Genomic DNA, 27985 nt, shown 5'->3' with positions numbered 1-27985 from the left:
ACCTTGGGTTTGCTGCCTCCGATTGCCCCCGGCCGGATGGAGCCGGTCTCCTGGTACCTGCAGAGGATCTTGGAGACGCAGCCGTGCGAGACTCGCAGCTGGCGAGAGATGACGCACGGCCTGATCCCGTGGTGAGCCATCTCCACGATCTTGTGGCGGATGTGGTTGGGCAGAGGCCGGCCGTTGATGAAGACGCCCCCGAGCTGGTTGACTCGGCCTTGGCCCAGCGGAGTCGACACTGGACAGAAGGGGGACAAAGAAGAGAGGGCTCCTTCGGTATCCGAGCGGCCTACCTCATGTACACGCAAGGTACAGCGACAGTTACACACGACACACAAAGACGCGCGTTCCAGGCAGCTTCCCCTCTCCCTTGCGATTTGGTGGCATCGTTTGAGCCTGGCACACGGATCCTGAAACACTTTCGCTTGGAACTTTTCGCGCACGTGTTCAGGATTGGTTAACAAACGAGTTAGTTACTCCCTGATACCGTTTGCTGTCTCCGTCGTAGCAAACAGAGGCTAAGCCGTGGCAAAACTGTGGACTTTCTTATATCTGTAAGAGATATATGGTTCTGGGCGAAGTGGGCATTTTGATCTGTTTTAAAAACCGAACCGCGAAGGTTATATTTATTCTCGGTCGGCTTCCACTGAATTTTCTTCCGAGAAAAAGTGCTTTGGGTATCAGCTCAATAAATATTTATTCCTAGGTTGAAAACTCCCTAAGACAAGCCGCGGTTGGCGTTTTGAAGTCTTTGGCTACCGCAGGTATTTTCCTTCTTTTAAATCGCTCTTTCTTTTCCTCGGAAGGAAAACATACAGTGTTGACAAGTGCTCTAAGTAATCGGAGTATCCCCAATTCCCCCCTCAAAAGGAGCAATTTATGATTCAAAAAGATCCAGAAAAGAGGGTAAATATAAGTAACAGCAACTTTTCTGCAACTGGTGCTCCTGCTTCTCACTGTAGGAAGAATCTAAGCATCGTAGACATTTGACCACGGGTCTCCTGAAGTCTGCTAGAATGTGACAATCTGCCCCATTTTGAATAAACACAGACTTTTTCTAAAATAACCCCCCCACACACACACACACAACTTTAATATTTACTTATACTGTTTGCGTTTCATATGTCGGGGCAGTTTTGGAAGGGAAATGGTAGGTACCATGCATTTGGGAGAGGAATAGAAATGTTAATATTAAGAGTCACACGAAAACCCGATTTTGAAAGACGTTTGGTGTTTTGTTTATTTGTTTGCTTGTTTCCGATTAGTTCGCTTTCTTGCCCACCTGTTTGTGCATCCCTTCTCCAGATCACACTGACTCGTTTCGCCCTGAAACAATTTGTACAGTATTGTTTCATCGCTTGCTTTAACCACCTTTAACGTTTTCATAAACTCGCAGAAGAGTTGCCAACTTCCTTGGGTCCTGTCTGAGCTGATTATACGAAAATCAACAGGCTAGGAAAAGATCCCACCTGTTTTCAGTCTCTCTTGCAAGAGGGAACAGAAAAGTCCCCCACATTTAATAATGAAATCCTAGTTGGAAAGCTCTTAAGATTCAATTAATGGAAGGGAGTTTCATGACATGTTTTGGACAAATTGAGAAAGTCCACACGAACCCTGCTGTGTGTTGCGCGGGTGTGTGCCCACATGCACGAAAGTGAGAGTTTGAGCTGAGTTGCTTGACAGCACTTAAGGCGTTTTTCTACCTATTACTGTCCCTAAACAGTAGTCGTTGGAATTGCTAGTTTTATGGTGGCATTACCACCATAAAGCAAGCAAGGCAAAGCCGGACGAAAGTCCTGTAAACTTCCCTTATGCAAGGGAGTTTCTGGCGGAGTTAGAAATTTGGGGTGTCCTCCTGCTTTGACACTGCGACCAGGTTTAGTGACTCGCTCACCTACAACGCTTACCAGCCAGGTGACAATTCCACCCTCCAAGTGAAACCGACATGAAAAGCAAAGAGGGAAATAAACTCGTTTGGAATCTGCGCTGCCTCTCCTTCTCCAGTGACCTTCCTGTTTTTTCTCCTATCTTCTCTCCTTTCCCTCCCAAAATTTTTAAAAAGTTGACGAAAAAGTAATGCGTATAATTCGTGGGTGTGTCGAAAAAGGGGAACATTCCTGTCTGCGCTTTTCCATGCTGTTGAAACTAGGCTACGCTCCAATCCAGTCTCCTTGGAAAGGAATCCCTGTTAATTTCGCTGGCACTTACTTCCAAGGAAGCGTGCCTACAATGGCAGCTGAAACCTTCTCTCTTGCTCACGACCCGCTCCTTTTTAAGCGTGTGCACATCAACTTGTTTTTCCGCAACTCCACGAACTCAGGAGTTCAGGTCCACAGCCAGGCATGCCCAATTCGGCCTCATTGGCACCAAAGCAGGCCACAGATTTCCCTCACCCCCTCCTCCCCACCCCCACCCCACCCCAACATCCCATTTTCCTGCTCCACGGTCTTACCTTCTAATGGGAACCCGCTGCGAGGATAATTCTGTCCGGGAGCTGGTCGCATCATCCTTGGGACAGCTCCACCCAGACTTGTCATTTTGAAGGCAGCTTGACTCTCTTTCAACGTATTATATCCAGGTATGGCGGAGGTTAAGAGGAAAGGGCAAACGCAGATCAGCTCTGGGAAAAGATCCGCAGAGAATGAATCGAGTAGAGGAGTTGTTGTTGTTGTTGTTGTTGTTGTTTTGTTGTTGTTAAAAAAGATATTAATAAAAAGGAGAGGAAGGACAAAAGGGGGAAGGGATAAAGCTATGGGAAGGGGGGAAGGGGGGTCGTTGTCCCTGGTCTGTTTCTCAATCAAACGTGGTATCTCGAGTCAAAAATGTGGCCGAGAGAGAAAGTGAGAGCGAGGGAAAGAGAGAGTGAGCAAGGAAAAGGAGGTGGGAAAAGTTTTGCCCGGAGAAAAAGGCTGCCGAGGAAGCCGCGAGGTGCCTGGTCCCTGCCGTGGGATGAGCTCACTTTGCTACGAACTGGGCTTGAGTGGCAGGAATGATTTCTTCCTGTTGTTGATACGAAGTGAAAGGAAGCTCCGCTCCGGAGTATTTATTAGTTCTTTCACCCCAAGCTTCCTTAGGATCTCTGCGCCGCGATTGGCCAGCCTGGAGACTGTCCCGTCTGGAGAAGACACGAGCTGATTGGACGACAGCGCCAACTTTCTCTTCTCCTCCTGACAATCGAAGGGCTCCGGCTTAGGAGGGTGACCCGGGATTTGCCTCTCTCTTCCCTTGATGAAGTGCCTTTTCTTTCAGAGAATGGCTGGACAGGAGAAAATGCAAGAGGAGCAGGGGAGGGAAGCGGCGGAGGAGGGAGGAGGAGGAGGAGAAGGTGGGGGGAAGGACGGTCCCTTCCTTTTTTCTCCTTTTTTTTTTTACAACTCCTCTTGGCACAATGCCACTGTGCGAGAGATTACAATGAGGAAGTAGCCAACCTCTTGCATGGCTTGAAGTCAGTGTCTTTCTCTGCCTCTCTGCCTCTCTCTTTCTGGGCCACCTTTTCTTTCTTCTGCGGAGAGGTTGTAAATGCGCAGCTGTACGCAGGGAAACTCAAGAGAAACTCCAGCGTTTCTCTCGAGACTATCCTTTGTCCTTTCAAACTCCAGACTAGATTCCCCTGGGCGTGTGTCTGGCATCCAGCAAAACTCTCTCTCTCTCTCTCTCTCTCGCTCGCTCGCTCGCTCGCTTAGCCCCCACTCAACCCCCTCCCTTCTGTTTTCAAACTTTTCAAAGCAGCATTTAGAGGGAGTGGAAACCCAGCTTTTGGTGCAATCGTATTTTTAAAAACAAAACAAAAACCAAGACAGCGACGGCGGCAACAGGAATCTTTATAGATCCCCCCAAACGGATTCTTGCTTTTAAAAACTGGAAAGATAGGTAGGAGTCGGTCTTTGTCCATATTTACGGGGCCGTGTGCTGTATATATACACACACACACACACATATATATATTGCACATTCCTATATACGTTTGCCAAAGTGAACTTTGCTAAGAAGCAGATCTTCCCAGGAATTTATTATAGCATTGAAACTAAACTGCTGGGGGAGGGGAAGGGTTTTTTTAAAAAAAAGAAAAAAAAGGAAAAAGAAAGAGGGAGAGAAAAGACTGACTAGGAGCTGAAGTGACCACAGCAGGATATGACGCCAGGAGTGTTGTAAAGACTGTCTGTCTTTAAAGAAGGTACTATTGTGCATGTCCTTTTATTTATAACTTAGTAAGTGCCAGCAAACTCGCCTCCTTTGCACTCTGAAGTGCCAGCCCGGCTTTCCACAGGGCTTTTTTTATTTGCAATAGTCTATTCAGTAACTGTCACTCTCAAGCCTCAAGTTATTCAAGACCTTAATCAATCAAAAGGATGAGAATCGTTCAGGTTTCCCCCCCCTTTGAAATAAAGGAAACAATGAGTTTTAGGCTTCAAGTCCCTCCCCACCCTACTTCTCAACTTATGATACATTTTATAATTTCAGAGGGGCGAACAATGTGTGCCTGGTTTTCTTCCAGTCATACAATGAAAAGTTACCCGTAAGTATAGAATAAAGTAAAAGCTGGTAGAAGTCTTTAAAAGGCGGGTCAGTTCCTCCCCCAGTGATAACTTAAAAGGAGTCCATGTGCAAAAGGAGTCCAGTGTACGGTGGGGGTTTTTTCAAAGTACTGAAGCCAATGCAATGTGAGTCTAGTCATTATTATATGGGTGGGTGCGCTCGCGGGTGCGCGCGTTTATATTGCCTTAAAAATATTTTGCTTTCCTAGTTAGAAGTCTCCCGACCGGTGCCTCTCAAAATCACAGAATTCGTAAATAGATAAAGGTACAGCAGATTATTAGCCACTTTTAAGAGGGACGCATTCGTAGAACACTGTATTGATGTGTGGCTTTTGTACGTTACAAAGCGCTAACCAGGCCCTGAAAGGTAATGAAAAGTAAGGAAAATGTGCCCCTAAATATATTTTTTACAAAAGTTGAAAAAGAAATAAAACCTGCCGTTATTTTTGCTGTCGTCCACATATCATGGCCTGAGAGTAGACCCAATCCAAGCATGGCCTTTACTCCCAAGTAGCGCATTTAGGATGGAAGTGCCTGCGCCTTGTTCTTCCACAGGCACCCTAGGGCAGTCGGGGGAACTAACCGGATCTGGGTAATACGCCATGGTAGAAGAATTGTTGCTTCACAAAATACTTCGAATTTTCCAACCTACCTGCGCGCAACATTGGTTTGCAAAGGTCGCTTTTTATTAAGTTTCGAAAAACACGCCTCTAGCCTTTTCTGAAAATCCCCAAGTTTTACTCGAGCCCTCCTGTTTTTGCCACGGCATTTGAAAGCGACTGACTGAACATGTGAGAACCGTATTGCTTGAAGGGCCCAGGCAACAGATCTTGAAGCGCCAGGATAGTGAATAGATGTGAACTGAATTGAGGCACATTGTTTGTTTGGAAGCAGTTTCCATCGAACCGAATTGCGTTTAAGATCAGGGTGGATGCCAAACATTGATTTCAGAGCTGCTGAATTAATAGCACAGTCCTAGAGGTGTAACTCCACTGCGACTTACACCTCATAAAGTGTGCATAGGAGTGCAGCCTTACAGTGAAATCTTATCTATGTCTACTCAGAAGTAAGCCCCAGGGGGCCAAGGGACGCACCTGGGACTTACTCCTAGGTGTTTATAAGCCCCAGTGATCCTCCACTGCGCATACATTATTTCCGTGTTCTTCGTCAACACCGTGACTAAAGGAAAATCATCTTCCTTTCCATGGGTGTGATGTCGTTTTATTTTTTAACCCGCTCAACCACATGGGCGCGCACACAGGGTAATTACTACACCTATGAACATTTTTTTTGGGGGGGAGGATTGCACTATACGAACTCTAAATGGCAGCAATTATTAACTGATTTGATTCAGAGTAGTCCTATTGGAGTCAACAGAACTCCCAAAGTGTTTTTTGTTTTGTTTTGTTTTACGATTCCCGATTGATACAGATCAATATGCAGCCGGGATTCTACTGATGTTTAGTCGGAAGGAAGTCTTGCTGAATTAAATGAGACTTACTCCCCAGTAAGAGTGCATAGATTGTTGCCTGCGTTTCAGCCTGAAGTGCGCAGAAATCAGACGGGCGTTAAAGGAATGGAACAAGAGCGCGTGTTATATACCTAGCATATATAGACTCGTCAACAGATTCGTCAACTCTCCATCCTCAGCTGTTTACTTGAAAGTAAATCGTCAGCTCTCCATCTTGATCCTCAACTATTTACGTGACACGAAATCCCCATTGATTTACTTGCAATTTAGTTGCATCGGAAAGCCTGAAAAGCTGGAAGTGCGGTACATTGTTTCTCTGTCTTCCACCGTTTTAAAAAGAAAATTGTTTTAATTTACTATTAGTTCCGCCCTAATGACATCTCATTGCTCCCAACGCCGAGATCTATATTATTCGCCTGGTGTGTGTGTGTGTGGGGGGGGTTGTCTGCGTGTATAACATAAGCTCATCACAATTGATCCTGCAGAGATAATGAAAGGGAGTCATATTGCCAGGCCACCTTACTTTGCCTGTGCAAAACCAACTCTGAACCAAATTTGGCTGCCCCTTAAAAGCCAAACTAAGCTGGTTCCGGTTTGGACACAGTGCTTCGGGAAGCGATCCTGCCTAACTCCCCACCCTCTGGCATTGAAATGAATACGACCTGCTAGTGCTCTTGCGCAAGGTCCATTATTTCTTTTGGGGCTCGTGGATGAGAATCTCCCGGTGGGTTGTTGTGACCTCTGTTCTTTAATTAGCTCCCAGAAGTGCTCATCCCCCCTCCAGCCTACAGGCCCAAAGCACAGGTCGGAAGAAAGTCTGCATTGGCCTTAAAAGAACACTGAAATTCAAACGCGTGAACCGTAGAATTGGGCAGCTCGGGCGTATGCTTTTCTAGAAAGTTATGACCAAAACTTAGACATAAAATGAAAGTGTCCCTTCTATTGCAGTGAAGCCCCAGGCCAAATGAACCCTGCTCCAGAATGCAATTTTGGATCCTACCCCTCTCCGAAACACATTTAATTGGAAGCTTCCGGAATATTCCACTGTACCATAAAGCAAGGTTGCAATCCTGTTGTTGGTTCTTACTATATTGAAGAGGCCCAATTCAAAGCACATTGAAGGTTTAAATCACCCTGTACACACTTACTTACCTGCGAGTAAGGCTCAGTGAACTCAACAGGACATGCTCTTGCATAAGACTGCTGGCAGACTGCAATCCTATGCATATTTACCAGGAAGGAAGATCTACTGAACGGCGTGGGACCTGCTTTTGAGTAAATATGCCTAGAATTGCATTATAAGGTTCCTGTGCCTATTTACCATTAATATTAAGGAAATGATTTCTGAATCAACGTGCTTGGAAACGGGCAGAATATCCATGTTCCAGGATGCGATCTTAATCATTGTTGAGTGGAAGTAGATTCCACTGAAATCACAGAAGCATATAGTGGGAAGGGACCTCAAAGACCTTCTAGCCTAACCCATTGCCTGAAAGTCACCTCTTCTGCCTCTGCTTAAAAACATCTGAGGAAGAAGGATCCAGAACCTTCCAAGGCAATCCCTTCCATCACAGAACAGCTCTCAGGAAGTTCCTCCCTGTGCGTGAGTGAAAAACAACAACTTTCTTCTCCTTAGAAGAACACATGGACTCTGGTCCTACCATATGGGCAACAAAAAGAGACTCGCCCCATCCTCGAAGTGGCCAGCCTTTCAAATAATAATAATAATAATAATAATAATAATAATAATAATAATAAATTATATCCCGCTCAGCTGGTTGGGTTTCCCCAGCCACTCTGGGCGGCTCCCAACATAATATTAAAAAACACAATACAACATCAAACATTAAAAACTTCCCTAAACAGGGTTGCCTTCAGATGTCTTCTAAAAGTCAGATAGTTCTGTATTTCCTTGACATCTGATGGGACGGCGTTCTACAGGGCTGGCGCCACTACCAAGAAGGCTCTCTGCTTGGTTCCTTTTAACCAAACTTCTTGCAGGGAGGGAACCGCCAGAAGGCCCTCTGAGCCCTCAGTGTCCGGGCTGAACGATGGGGGTGGAGACGCTCCTTATACTGGGATATGTTTCCCGGTGCGTTAGGTGCGGAGTGCAGGTCCCAGTAACACTTTCTTGGATCCTAGCCCCATTTCCAGTCCAAAGGGATTTACACACAAGGAAAGCCGCGACGCCTGGAACAGGCTTCAAACCGGATTGCCCAACAGTGTCCTCTCTGCATTGCTCACTCTCACCGCCGCCTCCCTTTCACTTGGGTCCGAGCCTGTGGCCACTGAGCCACGCTGTGGGCCACCGGCCTCTCAACCCTTCGTCTCCCACCCCCAAGCCCACTGTGGGCCGTCCGCCAGCTCCGGGGATCCTGTGCTGTTGTTGCGTCCCGCTTGAATCCGCCGGGTCTCCCTCCCCACCACTAACATTAAGATATCTTCCCCCACGATCGCGCCAGCAGTGCCAGGCGCAACGCGACGCTGCTGAATAGCTCCATAGAGCAGAGCTTGGCTGGAGCTGCAGTTTCTAATTGGAACATTATTGCCCTTCAGGCCCCTCCGAGCGCAAAAAAATGGAGAGGGGGGCGCCGGTCTCCGGCAGGTCTCCATGCAGTTTTATAGCTCAGCATGCAGGAATTCAAGCCTCGTTTTCCAAGTGGCCTTCCGTTTGTTACAAGAAGCTCAGGATTGTATTCGGTAGGTATATAAAGAGAAAAGGCCCGGGCATCTGTGCGGCAAAGCTGGATTTTAAGATGGACATGCAACAGGTCCTCATGATCTGTATGGGGAATTGCAGCTCCCGTCTAATGAAGGCGGGCGCAGTTCGGCCACCTTGAAGGACCTTGAAGCCCCGTGGACTTTAATGGACGAGAGAGTTAAGCAGGCGCTTAATTCTCTCCCCTGCTAAAGTCACTGGGACGTAGGGCTGCAAGCCTAAAAGCAGTCTTTCTGGAACGCCAGTGAAGCTTATCTCAGAGCTAACACGGGTGAAAGTGAAATTCAAGTGTACTGATTTTATTATTGTACTGATTTTATTATTTACTGTAGCTATTTTATACCTGCAGAAGTCCTTTTCAAACTATATGCTGAGGGGGAATTATCAGGATTTATATACTGCTTAATCATCAAAATCTGAAAGCGCTTTACATAAAATAAGGCGAGGGTGGAGGCGTGGCCTCTAGAACAATTTCTCTCCACGTGTACTCGGAGACAAGGAGCCTCCGCAAGCACAGGCTTCCACTTCTCTGGATCCGGTTCTGAGGCATCCTCCCTCGAGACGTGTGGGCGCTTCTATTCACGCGCCAGGGCGTAAGACCTTGCGCAGGCTTCCACGCTATATGGAGGGTTCTCGATCGCGTGGTTTCCCTGCCGCCTTTCAGACGTTTACGCGCTCTGAGTGGACGCTAGCAGAAGGGTCTACTCGCGCCGAACCCTCCCATCCCCTCTCATCGCGTGTTCACATTCAATGTCAGCAGACAGCCCCTCCCCCCCAACACGTGCCCCGCTCCATTTCTGAACTCTTGTTATTAACATGTGCTGCTGTTTTTCTTACTCGCCCACCTAGAAATACACTTTGACTTTGCTGTCCACCTCATAGCTGTCAACGTTTCCCTTTTTTAAAGGGAAATTCCCTTATTCCGAATAGGATTCCTCGCAAAAAATGGAAAAAGTTGACAGCTATGGTCCCCCCCCCCACCTCTGATTTTCATTTCCTGGTGCCGCCACTATCAGCATAACGCCTGAAGAGGGTTAATAATCTTCCCCAAAACAGTAAAGGCCATCTCCTCCGGGGACAGGTCGCTAATTTAAGTGCTTCTCCCCATAAATTAGCAAGTTCAGAATATGTACAACCAGCCAGATTGTAGTTGCAGATCATTTGCAAATAACCAAAGGCTTCACTTCTGAGGTATCAACCCTGACATAAACTCTGAACAAGAAGTATGGCTGAAACCTTCAGATAATTTCCTTCCGAGGAGGCTCACGACAGGACGGATAAGATCTGAATTTCTGAAGGTCTGTTGTGCACAATCTTACGGTGATCTAATTATCAAGAACTCTGGGTGGAGTCCAGAATCAATGCAGTCATAGGAATTCTATCATTGCCTTTAATGATGCGAGGACTGCATCCCAGATAAACAGCTCGGCTCTTCCCCTTTCTCAAAGTGAAAAGAAGCCTGGCAAGGCTATGGTCTCGTGGTCCTACGAACGGCTGACCGGACAATTATTCACGTTTTCCAAACGAGGCCGGCTACCGGCTAGATGGAGACATCCCTTCGCGAGTTTCCCATCGGACAAAGTGGACCCGTCCTCCCAGGGCCGTGCATGGCAAATTGTCGACTATGCTTGTCTTACACAACCAGACGTTCCTTTCACGGGACACAAAGAAAGGGTTTCATTTCATGGGGATTCAGAATTGCCCCACCAACCAGAAAGTTTGCGAAACCCGGAGGGGAGGGTTGGGAGGAAAAGGAGAACAAACACATGTAGCATCATTCTGCAGAGAAAAAATGCCAAGAATCGTCTCTCTGTGTGTGTTATTGGCTATCTGTGGTGAGTCTTTGGTATAATATTGTGAATGAAAACGCGAGACCTCTGAGAAATTATGGCCGCCCCCAAAAGCAAATATCATTCTATTTAGGCTTCTGCTGCCTAAACAAAAAAATGTGAACGAATAAAACAATCACACCAAGGAAGCGCGGTGCGGGAGGGAGTCCTCGGGACGTTCGAAAGGCTCCCATTGGCTGAATCGGGCCCTCCGGCGTTCCATTGGAATTCTCCGTGCACTTTGGCATGAATGGCTCTGGCTACCCCTGCTGTGCGTAAAAATCTTCTTCTCTCTCCCCCGCCCCCAAGCCACCAGCAAGATCCTGGGGACCCGATCCCGTCCCGTCCCGGCTATTTGAGCGAAGAAAGGGCCGCCCCCCTTGGGCCTATGGCTTTTCATTTCCCAAGAGGAGACAAAAGTCGCTCAACTTCTTCCCCTGCCCGGGAACTTGTTCACATTCCAGGCGAACGATTAGCCACGAATGCCTGGACCCCCATATTAGCCCAGCGGAGAGGATTTCACGCCTTTCCAGTGGAAATAGCTAAAAATGCTCCTGCTAATTATAGAGCTCTTCCAGGCCAGGTGCACTTTTAATTGGATTAGTAAGTGCTCAATATTAAACCTGCAGCACATCAAATGGGCAGGGAAAATTAGAGCTATTAACAACACCCAGGCAATTATTTATGGACGGTAACATTAGTATGTTTCTCCCCTGTTGGAAGGAAAAATATCAATTATGCTATTTAGCAGGCTTCCCACCCTCTCTCAAATACAGTAGAAAGCTTTCGTATTCCTGTTTCTCATGATTTTTCTTTAATAAAAAAATATAAGTCTAGCATAAAGGAACTTCTAAGCTGTTCGGGACAAGAATAACCTGCCAAATCACCTCCCGCCTCCTAACCTTTGGAACATCTGTAAGTTTTTGCAAAGAATAATTCCAGTTGCTAACTTGGAAGTAAGATCCCCACCCCTCAAAATTAAGGGAATCTTGTTTCCGGGTAGCTGCGTTTAGGCTTTAGATTGCAAAGAAGAAAGAAAGATTTGGCGTGGCTGGTCCTGCGAAAGATTCCCTTATGGACCAGGCAGTTTTATAAGAGAAGAGCACGATTCTGAAACGTGCCTCTCTTTATTGCACAACTCACGCAGAAAACGATATAGCCCAAGTCAAGAACTTTCAATTTATGTTGATTTCAATGGAGAGTTAGACATGCACCTAGAAAGTCTTTTCTCTCCCCCGTTTAGTTTTCGAAGCTTAGCTTTAGCTGGATCGTAAGCACACAATTTCAGTTCAGTCTTAGTTATTACTGGTTGTAGTTTAGCGGACCGTTTAGCGTGGTGGGTGTTGGTTTGTTTTTGTGGGTGTTTCTTTTTGAGCGACTCACTCATTTTTCTCTCTCCTTTTATTTCCTGCTTTTATCCCACGATATAGATTCACGGCAGACTGAATGGAAAGCGGGGCATGCAAAGTACCTTTTAAAAGTAATTTGTTTATTTTGAAAGTAATAGTTGCTGATGGGGATTCCGCCGCCCCCCAGACATGCAGCTCTTGGGGTGCACGTGGGTGCATTGCTTCGTGCGCTGGCTAAAGCTATTTTGGTTCGGCGCTTGCCTTCACTTCGTTGGCTTCCTGAGTAGGTAGGAAAACGTCGCTCCTGCCTCCCAAATGAAAGTGTAACGTCTAGAGGAAATTAACGCTGCGATTTGAGCGAAAAAAGTGGGTGTTTTCAGTGCAAACAAATGGACCCAGCTAAGGAAACATAGGGGACGCTGGTGGCGCTGTGGGTTAAACCACAGAGCCTAGGGCTTGCCGATCAGAAAGTTGGCGGTTCGAATCCCCGCGACGGGGTGAGCTCCCGTTGCTCGGGTCCCTGCTCCTGCCAATCTAGCAGTTCGAAAGCACGTCAAAGTGCAAGAGTCCTCCGCGACTGGACCTAATGGTCAGGGGTCCCTTTACCTTTACCTAAGGAAGCATAGGCTTCTCTGAATCCAGTTGCCTCAAGTTAGGAAATAGGAACTTTAGAAAGAAATGCCCGTGGCGGCAGGGTGGGGAACTACATTTGCCAACCCTATCAGTGCTTACTTGGAAGCAAGTCCCATTGAGATCAATGGGGCTTACTCCTTTGTGTATTTAGGGTCACATCCTAATGATTTCGTATTTTCGTTTATTTATGTGTTTGAAGAAGCACAACCATCCCCATTAACCGGTTAAAGGTGGGCTAAGTAGATGTAAACCTTTTGGTCCTGTTTCTATACAGGGATCCTGTACAAGCCTCCTGGGAAGTAAGTCTCATTGCATTGGAATAAGCTGGACTTGACTTTTGATTGGAATGTTGGACTTCTGAGAAATCACACCCTGGATCCATCTGCAGGTTAAACGTTCTCAGGCAGCCGAGCGATCCTCGGCAAGTTTGCGTGGAGCTAACAGTCCCACAGAGTTTGATTTCCCTGCCACATTGCTTAGATTTGCACGCCCCAAACACTTCGGCGTCGTAAACAGTAGTGGGAATTGAGACGCAGGTTTAACTTTTGACTCCCAGCAAATTGCATGAATCTCCCGCGCTTTGAAGTCAGTTCCACTGGACTCAATAGGTATTTAATTTCCAAGTTAAAGTGTTTGGGATTGGGGCAAGGGTTTGGAATCTCTCCACCACTGCCACCCAGTTATCTGCAAGCACTGAGGCTGAAGCTGTGAACAGGAAAACAATCGAGCAGTTGGGAAGCTGATCCTAAATTCGGCGTCCTCTTTTGTATTAAACATCTTATCTGGAGGAAGTAACGCTCACTGATTTCAACGGGACAAACTTCCAGGCAATATTTTTAGGACAGGACTTCCAAACAAGATTTGACCATGTCTAACTCCCAGATAGATCCACCACTAACAGCTCAAGCCCTATGCATATTTATTAGGTGGAAAGTCAGCCTTAGAAAGTTAATTCCATTGACACTAATGCCATTTAATTGGATCTACTACTCTTTGGTTTTCTTCCACAGGTAAATATGTTTACAAACTGATATTAAATGCGAAAGTTTCGCTGAGTTCAATGAGATGTTCAAGATGTTCCATGCAAGCTTTACTTTAAAAAAAGTCCCACTTACAACTTATTCTTAAACATGGAAGTTAAGCCTCACGGGCTTCAATGGGACTTACTCCCAGGTAAGTGAGTATAAGATTACAACCTTAATTGAGTGGAGTTTACTCCAAAGTAAATGTGCATGGATTGCAGATTTACCTCTTGTGAGCAAAAGAGCTGAAGAAATGCAAGCTGTCCAATTCTACCCATGTTTACTCGGAAGTAAGTCTGCATATAACAGGCCTTATACATAAGCTTGTGTGAATTAGTTTGCACAGGACTATCCTATGCACACAAATATATTTGCAGTGCACTGTCACTAGAGCTGCATGTCCTCTCTTTATTTATTACAGTTTTTGCAAGGAATCAGAAGGGGGAAATCCACAACTAGCAGAAAACAGCAGACCCTAAATATACAGCTAGGGACTAAGTCTGCCATTCTACGCAGACTAACTTGGGGGCGTGTGTATTGAACACCGTGGAAATTACTTCCATCAAGTTAGGCATAAGCTCAGGCTTCACAGTTCAGTTTTTCACATTATATCCTGGTCTGAAATCAGTGAGACAATTGCCAATTTAAGACGTCTGAGCTTATGGCACTTGTTGAGATTCCACCCGCGTAACCCTCAGAATATTCGCTCATAAACTGAGTTCAGTTGGACTTAATGCCTGGTAAATGTGTATAAGGTTGCAGCCTTACGTTAATATCTCAGCCCCAAATATATAAACTCACTGAAATGCATAGCGGGGAATCCTGAGTAAACGTCCTTAGGGCAGTGTGAAAAGCAAGCTTCACGGGGGTGGGGGATCAGCTACCCTCTCTTAGTTTTATCACGTAATTATTATGTAGCTGTGCGTAAATCATTACTACTCTCCGTGGAGCATATGCATTGGAATCTGGGCTTTAGCCTGCAAATAAAAATTCCTTTTCAGGATTGGGTGAGGCGGGGGCGGGAGAGAGAGATAAATGGACCCCTCTCTGCAGAAAGTAATGATTAGCGGACTATAAAACGAGCGCAGCGGTCTTAGGGTACCCCTCTGTTTCCAAGCGAAGTCAATTTCCACAGCCAACCGACGCTCACCAGGCTAGCGGCATTTTTATGACTCCGGTCAAGTGGCACCATCTCTCCTCAAAGGGAACCTCGCTTGGAAAAGCAGCAGGAAATTCGTCAGGCCGGCCCTGCACTAGGTTTTTGAGCAGCGGTCCTTGGATCGTTTGCCGCGATCAAGCGCCACCGAGGGACAAACCTCGCCACGTCCTGCAGCGCCCAGATAATAAATTCCCTACGTTCTTCATAATGAGACGATCTTCCCCAGCAATCGAACCCATCACTCCAGTTATACCCAACATATCAGATCTCATTCGCCTGGCTCTGGTTGAGGGCAAAGATAATACACACACCTCACGGATTTATTGGGATTCCCTTCCGAGAATGTGTTCTTTTGGTGCGATGCTTTCGTCAGCTCGCTTCCCAAAACGCACTTGAGGGCGCATGTTCTATTGAAATAAAGGGGGCCTGCGGTCCAAGGATCGGAATGGTAGGTTAGAAATCCCCAAGCACTCTTACACGGGTGTATATATGAGATCTGAGTATCCTTGCATCCCAGTTCAACAGCGCTTACTCTTAAGTGTACAAAGATTTGCAGTCTGGGCTGTTGGGGGCACCTTTCCTCCAAGGACAGCGGACAGTCATTCTATAAACGTAGGTTTTACAACAAGAGGAAACTTTATAAAGCAATCCCTGGCCACGTGCAATCCCAAAGGACTGGTAAATGGTAATTTTAATTGTTGGTTGCAGTAGGAACAGATCTGCAGTCACTGTTTAAAAAATAAACACAGAAAGGCTCTTTGATGCGGGACAGACTTCGCGCAGGTCCGTACCTGTGCACAGCCTGAATTATTCTAGAAAATAGAATAAACTAGGCACACTTTCCCTTAAATATGCATGGAATTGCTGTCTAAAGCTGCAGCATATCCTTACTTATAACGGGATAAATCTCATTGATTTCAGTGGGACTTATTTCCGAGGAAACATGCATAATCTCTTAAATATTCAGTAGAGCGCTGTGTGAAACTTCCTCCTGAAAGGTTGCAAAGATGTCAGAAGTCCACAGTAACTCGGAGCGGGACTTTTAGTGTGGCTGTCCCTGTTCCGTGGAGTAGTATGTTCCTGTTCAAATATGACAGGCGCCCAATGGCCGCTATCTTCACTTTGCGGAAACAATTGAAGAATTGAAGACAGCTGGATAAATGAGTCTTTTCCAGGAGTGTCTAATTTGTATTACTTTGGTTCTGTATTAAATATAACGGCTGTTTTGTGTTTTAAACTTTTTCTGTTTTTATTGTATATCGCCGTGGTACATATCCTTGAGGCAAGTGTGTAGAAGGGATGATGGTGATGATGATGATGATGATGATGATGATGATGATGATGATGATGGTGATGATGATTAGGCTGCATGACTTCAATCCTATGCACCCCCTTTAGGAGCAAGCCTTACTGAACTCAGTGAAACTTTCTTCCCAGCAAACATACACAGATAGGATCCGGTTTCACTTGCAAGTTCCACAACAGGCAGAAAACGCAAGAAAACTGACGCCACAGAAATCTAAAAGCTGAAAAACTTTCCTGATCGCTCGAATTTTTTTTAATCCAAGAAACCCGTTGGGGGCGGGAAGGGAAGTGTTTGGTAAGTTTTTAACGTGTTTCTGTCTAAATGATTTCGGTAAGAGCCTTAAATACTCAAAAGCTTGCAACAAGTGTGTGACTTCGGGTTACATACCCTTCAGGTTACAGAATCCAGAAATAGTACCTCGGGTTACGAACTTTGCTTCAGGATGAGAACAGAAATCGTGCGGCGGCGGCGCGGCAGCAGCAGCGGGAGGCCCCATTAGCTAAAGTGGTGCTTCGGGCTAAGAACAGTTTCAGGTTAAGTACGGACCTCCGGAACGAATTAAGTACTTAACCCGAGGTACTACTGTAAAGGACAGATTTTTGAGTGATGTTTTTCCAGGTATTTTGGAGGGTTTGTTTCTTTAAATGGACGAACTAGGCTACAGTTGCTTTCTTTGAGTTCAAGAGAACTCAGTCTTAGGTAACAATGTATAGGTCTGCACGCGCCATTAAATGGGAAACTCTCATCTTTGTTTCGGTGGAAAATGCTTAACAACCAAGTATGCTCGCCTGGAGTTTCGGTGTCTCAAAGGTGAGAAAGAGTGCGTGTGTTTGTGTGCGTGTACACAAACACAAATACTGGACTGGCTGCCAATACATTACCAAGCTAAGCTTCCAGATATTACTGTGAACATCCTAAATGCCTAGGACCAGGTCACCTGAAGGTCTCCCTTATACACTGGCCAGACCACTGCGAACACTGTCCCCACTGAAATCCAAGCATTTTTGAGAAAATGAATTGGAATCGTTGCTGGTCATTTATTCTGGATATTATGCTATTTAAATGCCTTTACTGTAGGTGGCCATGACTTTTCATAATGAGAAAGCGGTATAGAAATAGCTATAGAACTAAATAAGCAACACGTACAGGGTTGTGTGTGTGTGTGTGTGTGTGAGAGAGAGAGAGAGAGAGAGAGAGAGAGAGAGAGAGAGAGAGAGAGAGAGAGAGAATCCTGGTGTGCTTGAAGGAAAATGTTTCCAAGGCCGAAATCTAAATACTTAGGGATAAATCCTGCCGAACTCCGAGGCCCGTTGCATGGGACCGGAGTGGACGTCAACAAAACACGACCCATTGGGCTGGAATTCCAAACTCTCCTGGATAGACTCCCATAAAGCGCGCAGCCCTTCCCTCTGCCGCCGGCTGGTTAAGAGGCAACCCGCTTCCCCTCCCTGTTTCCCCGTCCCGAGTAAATGTGACACCCCCTCCCCAAGAGAGAGGAGCCAGCCTTCCTCTCCCCCTGCCTTTTGCCTTTTTTTAAAAAAAGTCCTTCTCAATCAAGTAGCCCGAAGATTAATTGTTCGGAGGGTTCCTTTCACCTCCCTCGACTGCCGAAACATAATATGAGATGGCGAAAGAAAGGGGGGAAAATTAACAGTCAGGACCTAGAGAGAAAAAAGTGGGGGGAAGATTAACATTTGGGATCTTATGAAATGTAATCTGCATATCTAATTGATTCCCAGCATATCAGTTGAAAGGATAAAGATGTATATCTGCGCGATGGAGATTGCATTAATAGCCACATAAATAAAGGTTGGGAAGTCGCCAGGGGGCCCTTTGAAGCTTGCGCCCCGCGCTTTTATGGCCCTGACACACTTTCGCAGGGCTCCCTCGAAGGACCGCCTTCGCTGCTGCTGCTGCTGCTGAAGAACTTAGGAACCGAAGCATCTTGGTCATAAGAGAGAGACAGAGGAGGTTAGCTGGGCTTTCCTTGCTGCTCGCGGGCTATGGACAAGGCAGGTGCGCTCAAGGGTGAAGAGCCTTCCGGGATCCCATCATCAGCGAAGAAATCAAGCGGAGACACAATTGGGGAGCCAGATGTGTTGCAAAAGAATTGCCAAAGAATCTCTCCCCTATCTCGCTTTCCCTCTCATCAGCTCCAAGGCGAAAAGGGAAAGGAGGCTGGATTTTATTGATGGATGGATTGGCCGCTTCATGACAAAATGAGCGACCTATGCCGTTGGCGAAATATAGAAAACAGTGCCACGGCCGTTAAAATAGTAACATCCGTAAATAAATCCGTAAATAAAACACACAGTAAAAACAACCCGGTGAAAACAGTTTATAGAAATAGCTTTCCTATACAGACACACTTTGAAAAATGGATCATGCCTGAAGCAGATCCAGGCTAGGAAGCGCTGCGGAATATTGGTTCGATTCCTAGGAGAGGCTGGTCTTGAAAAGGGGAGCGCGGGACGCGAGGAAATAGAGGTCGTCTGTAGGCAACGCTAAGTGGGATAAAATGCCGTGCAGGGTTTCTGCGAACTATGGGGGAGATTCGGGGTTTTAATTAGGCAACCGGACTGTATTTATAAAATCATGCATGGCATGAAGAAAGAGGACAGCAAAATGTTTTACTCCCTCTCTAGAACTCGTAGTCATTCAATGCAGCGGAATGTTGGAAGAGTCGGGACAGAGAAAAGAAAGAGCTTCAGGGAACGCAGAGTTAAACTACGAACTCACTTCCACAGAAGGTAGTGGTGGCCTGGATGGCTTTAGAAGAGGTTTGGACCTTTAGAAGAGGTTTAGACATTCTTGGAGGAGGCGGCTATTGATGGCTATGCTCTGCATTCATGGTGGAAGACAGTACAGTGCTACCTCGGGTTACAGACGCTTCAGGTTACATATGCTTCAGGTTACAGACTCTGCTAACCCAGAAATAGTACCTCGGGTTAAGAACTTTGCTTCAGGATGAGAACAGAAATCTAGTGGTGGCGGCGCAGCAGCAGCAGGAGGCCCCATTAGCTAAAGTGGTGCTTCAGGTTAAGAACAGTTTCAGGTTAAGTACGGACCTCTGGAACGAATTAAGTACTTAACCCGAGGTACCACTGTATTAGCCATGCTGGTTGTGGTGCTTCCTGTGGCAGTGATGGATCCCAGAACACCTGCAAGCTGCTGCCGTGCCACTGCTGCACGATTTCTGTTCTCATCCTGAAGCAAATTTCTTAACCCAAGGTACTATTTCTGGGTTAGCGGAGTTTGTAACCTGAAGTGTATGTAACCTGAAGCGTCTGTAACCCGAGGTACCACTGTAATGCTTCTGAATACCACTTCCTGGTAACCGAAGGAGGGGAGAGTGCTGTTCTGCTCGGATTCTACTTGCAAGTTTCCCACAGGTTGGGCTAGCTGGGCCATTGGTATGATCCAGCAGGCTCTTCACCTGGCGCTGGTGAGCAGCATAATGTCCATCTAGGGGTAAGTAGATCTCCTAGGATCTGGGAGACCAGGGTTGTCGGAATCCCCTCTCAGCCATGAAGCTCCCTGGGCAACCTTGGGCCAGTCACTGCCTCTCAGCCTAACCTACCTCACAGCTTCTACCCAGAACAAACTTAGTCTCTAAGATGCTACTGGACTTTTTTTTTTTTACAGGGTTGTTGTGGGAAATAAATAAGGAGGGGATGAACAATGGACTCCATCTTGAGCTTCTTGGAACAAAGGTGGGATATAAACACAATAAATAAATAAGCCAGAGACTGTGCTGTACATGTGCGCTGCATGTGTGTATTTTTGTGTGCTGATGAGTGTGCAAGTGTGTGAATGATGAGTGAAGTAGAATGAAAGTGCCTGTGGGGTAAGTATATATATGTGTGCATAAGTTTGGTCTTCCCTGCCCTGTTACATTATAGAGTAAGAAGTCTCTTTCTGGATCAGGTCAAAGATCCATCTGGTCCACCATCCTGTTCTCACAATGCCCAGCCAGATGCTTGTGCACTGATGGACCTACATTTTGGGGACCCTGAAGCTTGAACTGTTATGGGGGCCCCTTTGCAACCAGCAACAAGGTCTGATTAACCGCTGTTGTTGTCTTCAAGGGGGTTGTTCCACGGCAGATTGCCACATTTCCCCCGTGTGTTTGCATTTTTGTTATCCACTGAAGTACTTACGTGAACTCATTGTTATTCTTCTCAGGTCTTGACCTCTGTCAAAAAAAGGGGGGGATTACATTTGCCACAGCAGAAGAGCCAATTTAGCACAACACTTCAACTCTATAACACCTGTGTTTTATTGAATCTCAAGCTTTGGGATTCTTGAAATTCATACAACAACAAAAAACTAAGCAACTTGTGAGACTCAGATTGGGTCTACTAGACTTACGGGATAGATTCCAGGTGTATGTATTTTGTAACTTAAGTCTGCCTTCTGGGATCCATCTGTGAACAGAATGTGTGTGAGTAAACTCTTTTATACTTTTATGCAAGTGTCTAATAGTTTTATGAGGGAATAAAGGGGAATTATCAGGAAACTTATTTTAGAGGCTTATACAAGCCTGGCAAAGACGTTATCCACTGTACAAGTTTAAAAAGAGGAATGTTACTCTGCTAAATTGTAGAACTTGTTAACACAAGTTGGGAAGGATATAATTAAATAATATATCCTCTCCTGCCTCCCTGAACGTTCCCACAGGAAGCCCATGAGTGAAACAGGGCTCTCCCCACCTATGATTCCCAATATCTAGGGAAACCTCTGTCTGTGGTGTTCTAGATCTGTATTTCCCAGCCTGTGGTCACAAAGCCTGTGCAAGTGGATTATGGGCTTTAGAAGCACATCCAAAATAATGGCTGCTTTTAATCCTTAACTGGTGTGGTAATACCCCTTACAACTTTTTGTTTCGTTGACATATTATAATGCCATGTTGACACTTTTAACTGAAGTTGGAAAGGTTTGAGTCTCACATTTTAACACTTGCGAACCACTCTCTGGGAGGCAGATCAGAGGGCAATTGGCCACAAAGGGCTCATATAAGGCACTGCTTGTGTAACCATATGTTTTAAGAATACATTTTTTATAACTTATGAAGCAGAGTCCTGCAAAGAAAAGGTTGGCACTCTTACACTCCCATTAAAAACTGCAAATAACTTCGTAAGCAATATAAATATTTCAACAAATTCCACATTAACAGGGCCATTAAGCAAACTTCTGCTTGGATGCCTTAAGGAGTGGTTAGGAAACAGGCGAACTTGAAGTTGAAAAGCACAAAACCAAAGGCTGCTAAAGACCTAAGGTCCGAAAGTCAGATGACAATCAGTGGATTTGGAGCACTATTCTAGATGGAAAAGGAATTCTAGGAGGAAAACGAATCTGCCACACCTGCAAGACATCACTTGATGTTGCAGTCATACCTTACCGTCCGCGTGACTAGGACGGTCTGTGGTAAGCCACCAAAAGTTAAGCTAGCAAACGGTACACAAAGGCAGCGTGAGTCAGTACTGCGTCGAAGTTTTTTGAATACTTTTAAAGTGGATGTGTTTTAAAGCATATCTCTTCGATTTGCTTTGCATTAGTGCCGCGCAATGTTTTCCTCTGCGTCAGTGACCCTGCGCTATTTAATTGCGAGATAGGCTGACTGAATTTACTTCCCAGTTAACCCTCTTAGGAGGCAGGGTGTTAGCAAAATGTTGCCTATCCTCATCCACCTCTAATGTGCTTTGCTTTGAACTCCTCTGCCTGAAGAAGAGCTCTGTGTAACGCCAAAGCTGACATCCACCCTGGTCCAGCCAAAGGCTCTGCCTTTGGGTTTTGTGTCTGCCTGTTTGTTTGTTTCAATCCGCGGAACTAAATCAGCTACTGCCTGTGATGTCCTCGCTGCCGCTGCGAGGGACCAGATACGCCTCCTGCCCTTCTTCGAGCAGCCTCGGTGCAGTGAGATCCGTGCGAGAAGCGAGGCCAGCCCAAGAACAGTAGCCGCTGCCGGTGTGGCTTATCTCCGGCGTTGTCTCAGGGCTGAAGAACCTGGTCTGTTTATGAATGGGTGTTTGGTTTGCTGGGCGGAGCGCCGACTAGCTGCATGGAAGCGCCAAGGCGGGCTGGTGTGGAATCTCGGAGTGGGGTCACGACCTGAAATCACAAACCAATTCAAAATGTTTATTTTAGTCTCTCGCAGAAAGGCAGCGAGACCGCAGCGGGCAACCAAAATAAAGAATAAATCACAAAAGGAACACAACGGGCCGACCAGAAGAAAAACAAACTGTGTTTGGTCACACCACAAATGGATACATTGGGTTCCTCCTCCTCTCCAGTCCTCCTCCGTCCTTCGCTTGCTTTTGGGAAGGCGCAGAAGCTGGTGACGGCCATCACCACCAAAGGGCCCAAGCTTGTCTCTGCTGCTATTACTTATTCAAAACCTCGCCTAGCCACTTTTGGTACTATGCTAAAGTTGAATTGGCTCCCCCAACTCCTGCTGAAATTCCTAAGGCTACTGACGGCATGAAGAGCATGCAGTCTGGCCGCATCAAACAACAGCTCACCGTCAAGGAAGCTCTAAGGAACGGCTAACGAAATCATAGGCAAACGTGGCATGGTTGGCTATAATGTTTGAAAGTTTTTGTTTTTTACTTCCTAACAGTGTCTTAATATTAAATTACAGCGCAGAGATGAAATTGTGGGGGTCTCTACAAATATCATTCCGACTGGGGCAGAATCAGACGATGGTGACGTGAATGCTGGCGAGGATCCCTAAAATAGTCCTTCTCTTCCTCCTCCTGTTGGGGGGAAGGGGGGCTATTCAAATAAATGCTACACATAAAAAAAAACCAAAATAATAAAAAACACAAATGGATACATTGGAAGAAAGCCTCCTCAAAATGCACCCCCTCCTTCCCCCCTTTTTTCTGAGGATGCCTTGCTTCCAAATCAATAGGACCATCTTGTTCTTAAACCTCTTTTGCCCATTCTTTCAGCAAGAAATGAGAGAGAGAGAGAGAGAGAGAGAGAGAGAGAGAGAGAGAGAGAGAGAGAGAGAGAGAGATCCCATATATGAGCAAGAATCCTAACTTTATTCTCAGAGAAACCACTGGGAATATTTATACTATTTATGCTGGTTTATAATGGTTTCTTCCTGGGTAGAAGTAGCAAAGCAGTCCTATAGAATCATAGAATCATAGAATCATAGAATCATAGAGTTGGAAGAGACCACTAGGGCCATCGAGTCCAACCCCCTGCCAAGCAGGAAACACCATCAGAGCACTCCTGACATATGGTTGTCAAGCCTCTGCTTAAAGACCTCCAAAGAAGGAGACTCCACCACACTCTATAATCTCTACTCAGAAGGAAGCCCTATTATTATTATTATTATTATTATTATTATTATTAGTCAGTAGAGCATGAGACTCTTAATCTCAGGGCCATGGGTTCGAGCCCCACAATGAGCAAAAGATTCCTGCATTGTAGCAGGTTGGACTAGAGTACCCTTGTGCTGCCTTCTAACTCTATGATTCTACGACATTTATTTACTATATTTACATCCAGCCTTCCTCCCAAGTTGGGATTCAAGGGTTCCCTGGTAAGTGTGCAGAATGGCAGCTGTCGTGTGCACAGGATCTCAGAATTGCGCAAGGTGTCACACTTCCTCATGTAAACATCTGAGGGCTGCCTTCCTCCTCATGCAAAATACTTAAAAGGAAGTCTCTGAACTTCCATGGCGTGCGTAATGTGGAATCAGCTCATTTTATTTCCATGGGGAGTTTTCTTTCTTTCGTAAAGTTCACTGAATTGGGTGGGATTTACTGCTGGGTAAAAAGACAGAGAGAGGCTTGCTGGGAAAACTTTCCATTTACAAACTTATCCTTTTTGGCTACACTGAGTGCAAAGGCTGCACATCCCTTACTTGGTGTGTTGCCTTTATGGGTGCGGGGGTGGAGGTGGGAAGATTCTGCGTGCTGCCTGGAAAAAGAAGAGAGCTCCAGGAAGGGTGGTGAGGTCATTTGACCTCACCTTTTGGTGGGAGCTTAATTTAGGAAAGGATAGCAACAGAAGTGAGGGTGCTGTACATAAATACATGCTTGTATACTTGGTGGGTAGAGCTGGTTGTGTCTGTTGTATTTGTGGGAATGTTCAGGGAGGCAGGAGAGGATATATTGTTTAATTATAACCTTCCCAACTTGTGATAACAAGTTCTATAATTTTGCAGAGTAACATTCCCCTTTTTAAAAATTGCACAGCGGATAACATCTTTGCCAGGCTTGCATAAGCCTCTAAAATAAGTTACCTGGTAATTCCCCTTTATTCCCTCTTAAAAGAATAGACACGACACAGTCTTGTGTAAAAGTATATAAAATAGTTTACTCACATTCTCTTCACAGAAGGATCCCAGAAGGCAGACTTAGGTTACAAAATATATAAACGTGGAATCTATCCCATAAGCAGATACAGTGGTACCTCTGGATGCGAACAGGATCCGTTCCGGAGCACTGTTCGCATCCTAAGTAGAACATAACACACATCTGCGCGTGCATGGGTCACGTTTTGCCACTTCCGCACATGCGCGTGATGTCATTTTGAGCGCCTGTGCATGCGCAAGCAGCGAAACGCAGAAGTAACACGCTCCATTACTTCCGGGTCGCCAGGGAGCGTAACTTGAAAACGCTCAACCTGAAGCATATTTAACCTGAGGAATGGCTGTAGTTCCTTTGTCCTCTCTTGGCTGAGAGCATCTCAGGCTAAGGAGATGTTGCTTCTTCAAGGAATGGAGTCAGAGAGAGAGAGATGGCTGCCTCCCCTGTGCTATTTTGTTACCTGCACTGGTGAGGTCACGCCCACCTCTGGTTACATGTAGAGGACATCTGTCCGAGCCCAGGAGCAAACAGGAAGTTCTGACTGGCTGGTCCAGACACCCCCTTTTATGTCCACTCTAGGAATGTTGTATTTGACTGCTCTGTGTTTCACACCCCAAAGTATTTTGGATCTGCTAGTAGTTATTATAGTGATTATACAAGGTGTGACCTGAAAGTTCGGTGAATGGTCACATAAACCGGACAGTGAGTAATATTCGAAATTACATACCTTACAGGCCTTCAAAGTAGGCCCCCCTCTGATACAATGCACCATTGATAACGTTCGTAGAACTGTTGGAAACTTCTGGAAACGTCCTCTTTTCGGACTGCTTTCAGTTCCCTCGTCACAGCAGCTTGGACATGTAAAATGTTAGAAAATCTGTGATCTTTCAGTAAAGATTTCAGTTTTGGAAAAAGAAAGAAATCCAGCAGGGCCAGATTGGGTGAATATGAAGGATGGGGCAACTCAGTAAGCTCAGTAACGATTTCATGCAGAATATGCAATTCTTCTGCCATCATTTGGACGGACAAATGATGATCCCACATCAATAGCTCACAAACTCTGTCAACATTTGCCGCCATTTGGTTCGTTGACGGTCTGCCAGACCAAGGGCTATTTTTGATGGTTTGCTGCCCTTCACGGAAATGCTTAAACCACGCATACACTGTCTTTCAACTTACAACTTCATCTCCGTACACAATTGTGAGCTTTTCATGGGTTTCCGATGCTGATTGTATGTTCAAATATTTCTCGCTGTCCGATTTCTGTGACCATTCACCAAACTTTCTGGTCACACCTTGTATAATAATATATTATTATTATCGTTTCTGTTTCATATTTAAGAGATATCTGTGCATCTCTTTTAAAAATTGTTCTCTTTTAAAATTTGATTTTTACTTGTGATGTTTATTTGAGGTGTAGTGGTTGGGGTTTGGGCTAGGACGAAGCAGAACTGGATTCAAGTCCCCACTCAACCATGAAGTTCAGCTCTTGGGTCAGCCTAATCTACTTCACAGGGTTATTTTGAGGCAAATACAGAGCCACGTATACCACCTCGAGCTCCTTGGAAGAAAAGATGAGATAGAGATGCAATAATAAATAAAGTATTTTTAGGACTTTGTAACCCACTTAAGAGATTTTTTTTTTAAATGTGAAGCAGCAGACAAAAAAGTTAATTAAAGATGCCCAGGACTGACTTGCACATCCACTGACTTTGAAGCTCCATTGATTCCATTTGGATTGTTTCCAAGTGAGATCTTGGGGTTGTTAACGGGCTTCGACCCAATAACTCTTCCCTTAAGTAAAATGGGGACTATGCATTTATGATTAACAGCCAGATGCACTGACCCATTGTACCACAACTAATCAGTTACTTTTTTAATCCAGCAAATTAACATCTAATTTCACATAGTATTAGAATAAATGATTTTTTTTAATGTGTGCTGAAGAAAAGCAACAAAATCTTGATGTTGCCTCTTGCAATTAGAAACATAAGAAAGTAGAAGCCAGAAATTACAACAGTGGGTCATTTGGATCCCCTCCAATCTACTTGGTGGGTTGGTTATTTTACTGTTCAATTTATCATGGGTATCACATTATCACTCAGTACCAAGTAATACTTTGACTGGCGTGGAACTGCACGTTCTTCTCGCATTCACTTTTAAGCACAGTATCCTCCCTTGGGTTTGTTTTGGAGTGACGTCATGTGCTTTGGAGCAGCAAAGTTTTTCTGTATACATTGTAATGCTTCATCTCAAGAGGAAAATAGATGCTTGGCATTCCACTACTGAGAAGGAAGCCTCATGAAACTTTATGGAAACTACATTTTAAAAAACTGAGTTTAATCCTACAGTATGAGAAAATAAATTATTTAGGTTACTTCTGGTAGGGAAACTACTAGCAGGGCAGTAGTACTACAATAACAGTACTTTGTTGGGAGAACTATATGAATTTTCTGCTGGAGAGAAAGCGTGAAATCTTGGCCCCATCCAAGTCAATCACAAATTCCCTTTGACCTCAAGAGGGGTCACAATTTCACCCCCCTCTGCCCCTTCTGTCTTTAAAAGGACAGAGCATATTTTTAGAGGATTAACTGTGTAATCTACACGGCTGCCGGACTTTCTGCTTCTTGAGCTGATTCCATCAGCTTGGCTCCCATTTGTGATTTTTAAATCCCAGTAGAAGACAATCACCTCTCAGTTTACTGCAGAAAGGGAGTCCCTAGCTCAGGAGTCTTTTGTTTGGTGAAAGCAAGCATTCTGTTTGAGTTTCAGGAATTCTGTTCCTTCTGTCAGAAGATCATCTTTAATACCTCTACATTTTCAGACCCACAGACTATTTACCAGATCTAGATAGAAGCAATTTTTACTATCAACCATCATGTCGCCTATGATCTCCATTGTAGAGCACTGGACTAAGGTCATCAACATTAGCTGGCAGCGCACAGGTGTAATAAATGTGATACAATCCATCTACTGTGTTAAGCATTGATGTGGCTGGCAGGCTGGCAAGCCAACAGATGGATTGCCTGTTTTACACACTGGTTTCCAATAGTGTTGTCACACAATTTTTAAAACATAAAAAATTAAAATACTAATCGTATGAGTTGTAATGATACATTTAAGATACCTGTAAATGCCTTCTCTAAAGACCTATGCTAAAGTTTTGTGTTAGTTTTGTGCTGCCATCCACAAGTGTGCATTGACATATCCAGTTGGAGTTTGCAGTTAATACCTCCCAAAATGGTCAGATCTTCTCCAAACCTGTGCCAGAGTTTGGGATGCATTTTGTGCTGTTCAGGGTTAAACCACAAAACATGAGCATTTTGGGGGTGGGTGGGACCAAATTTGGAGTTTCATAGTAAATGGACCTGGGTTTATTTGTTCACGGCATACTTTTTGCATAATGGCAAACCCAATAGTTCTGAATCAAGGAGAATACTTACCTACTTTGTAAATGATGTGTGGAAGAGGAATTCCTATCTTAGAAAAAAAAGACAAAGCTTCTTTTAAATGTGGTGCTTGCAATCTTCTTTTTGTATCCCTAGTGTGTGTGTGTGTGTGTGTGTGTCTGTTTGTCTGTCTGTTTGTCTGTCTGTCTGTCTACTGCCTAATTAATCAAAGACACCTTTAGGGCG

General features: G+C 45.2%; 1 protein-coding gene and 1 long non-coding RNA gene across 4 annotated transcripts in view; one reads left to right on the top strand and one right to left on the bottom strand.

Annotated features, from left to right (window-relative positions):
* PAX3 (paired box 3) overlaps positions 1-3243 on the bottom strand; it is a 104413-nt gene extending 101170 nt beyond the window's left edge. Inside the window, exons 1-2 of one of the 3 annotated variants that reach the window (XM_083613844.1) lie at positions 2453-3243; positions 3-238 (exon numbers count right to left, since the gene is read on the bottom strand). In XM_083613844.1, the coding sequence (XP_083469970.1) occupies positions 3-238; positions 2453-2537 (321 nt within the window). In that variant the 5' untranslated portion in view covers positions 2538-3243. The remainder of the gene's footprint in view (positions 1-2; positions 239-2452) is intronic. The other 2 variants (XM_083613843.1, XM_083613842.1) reach the window with 2 other exon arrangements.
* Positions 182-27350, top strand: LOC310762666. Its single transcript, XR_014548123.1, has 4 exons — positions 182-309; positions 707-764; positions 13547-13709; positions 27175-27350. It is a non-coding gene; the product is annotated as an uncharacterized lncRNA (long non-coding RNA).
* Positions 27351-27985: the final 635 nt, after the last annotated feature.

This window comes from Podarcis filfolensis (assembly GCF_964270895.1).
Source record: "Podarcis filfolensis genome assembly, chromosome: 5".
NCBI classification, from domain to species: Eukaryota; Metazoa; Chordata; class Lepidosauria; order Squamata; family Lacertidae; genus Podarcis; species Podarcis filfolensis.
The sequence above is the reverse complement of the archived record's forward strand: the minus strand, read 5'-3'. Positions and strand labels throughout refer to the sequence as shown.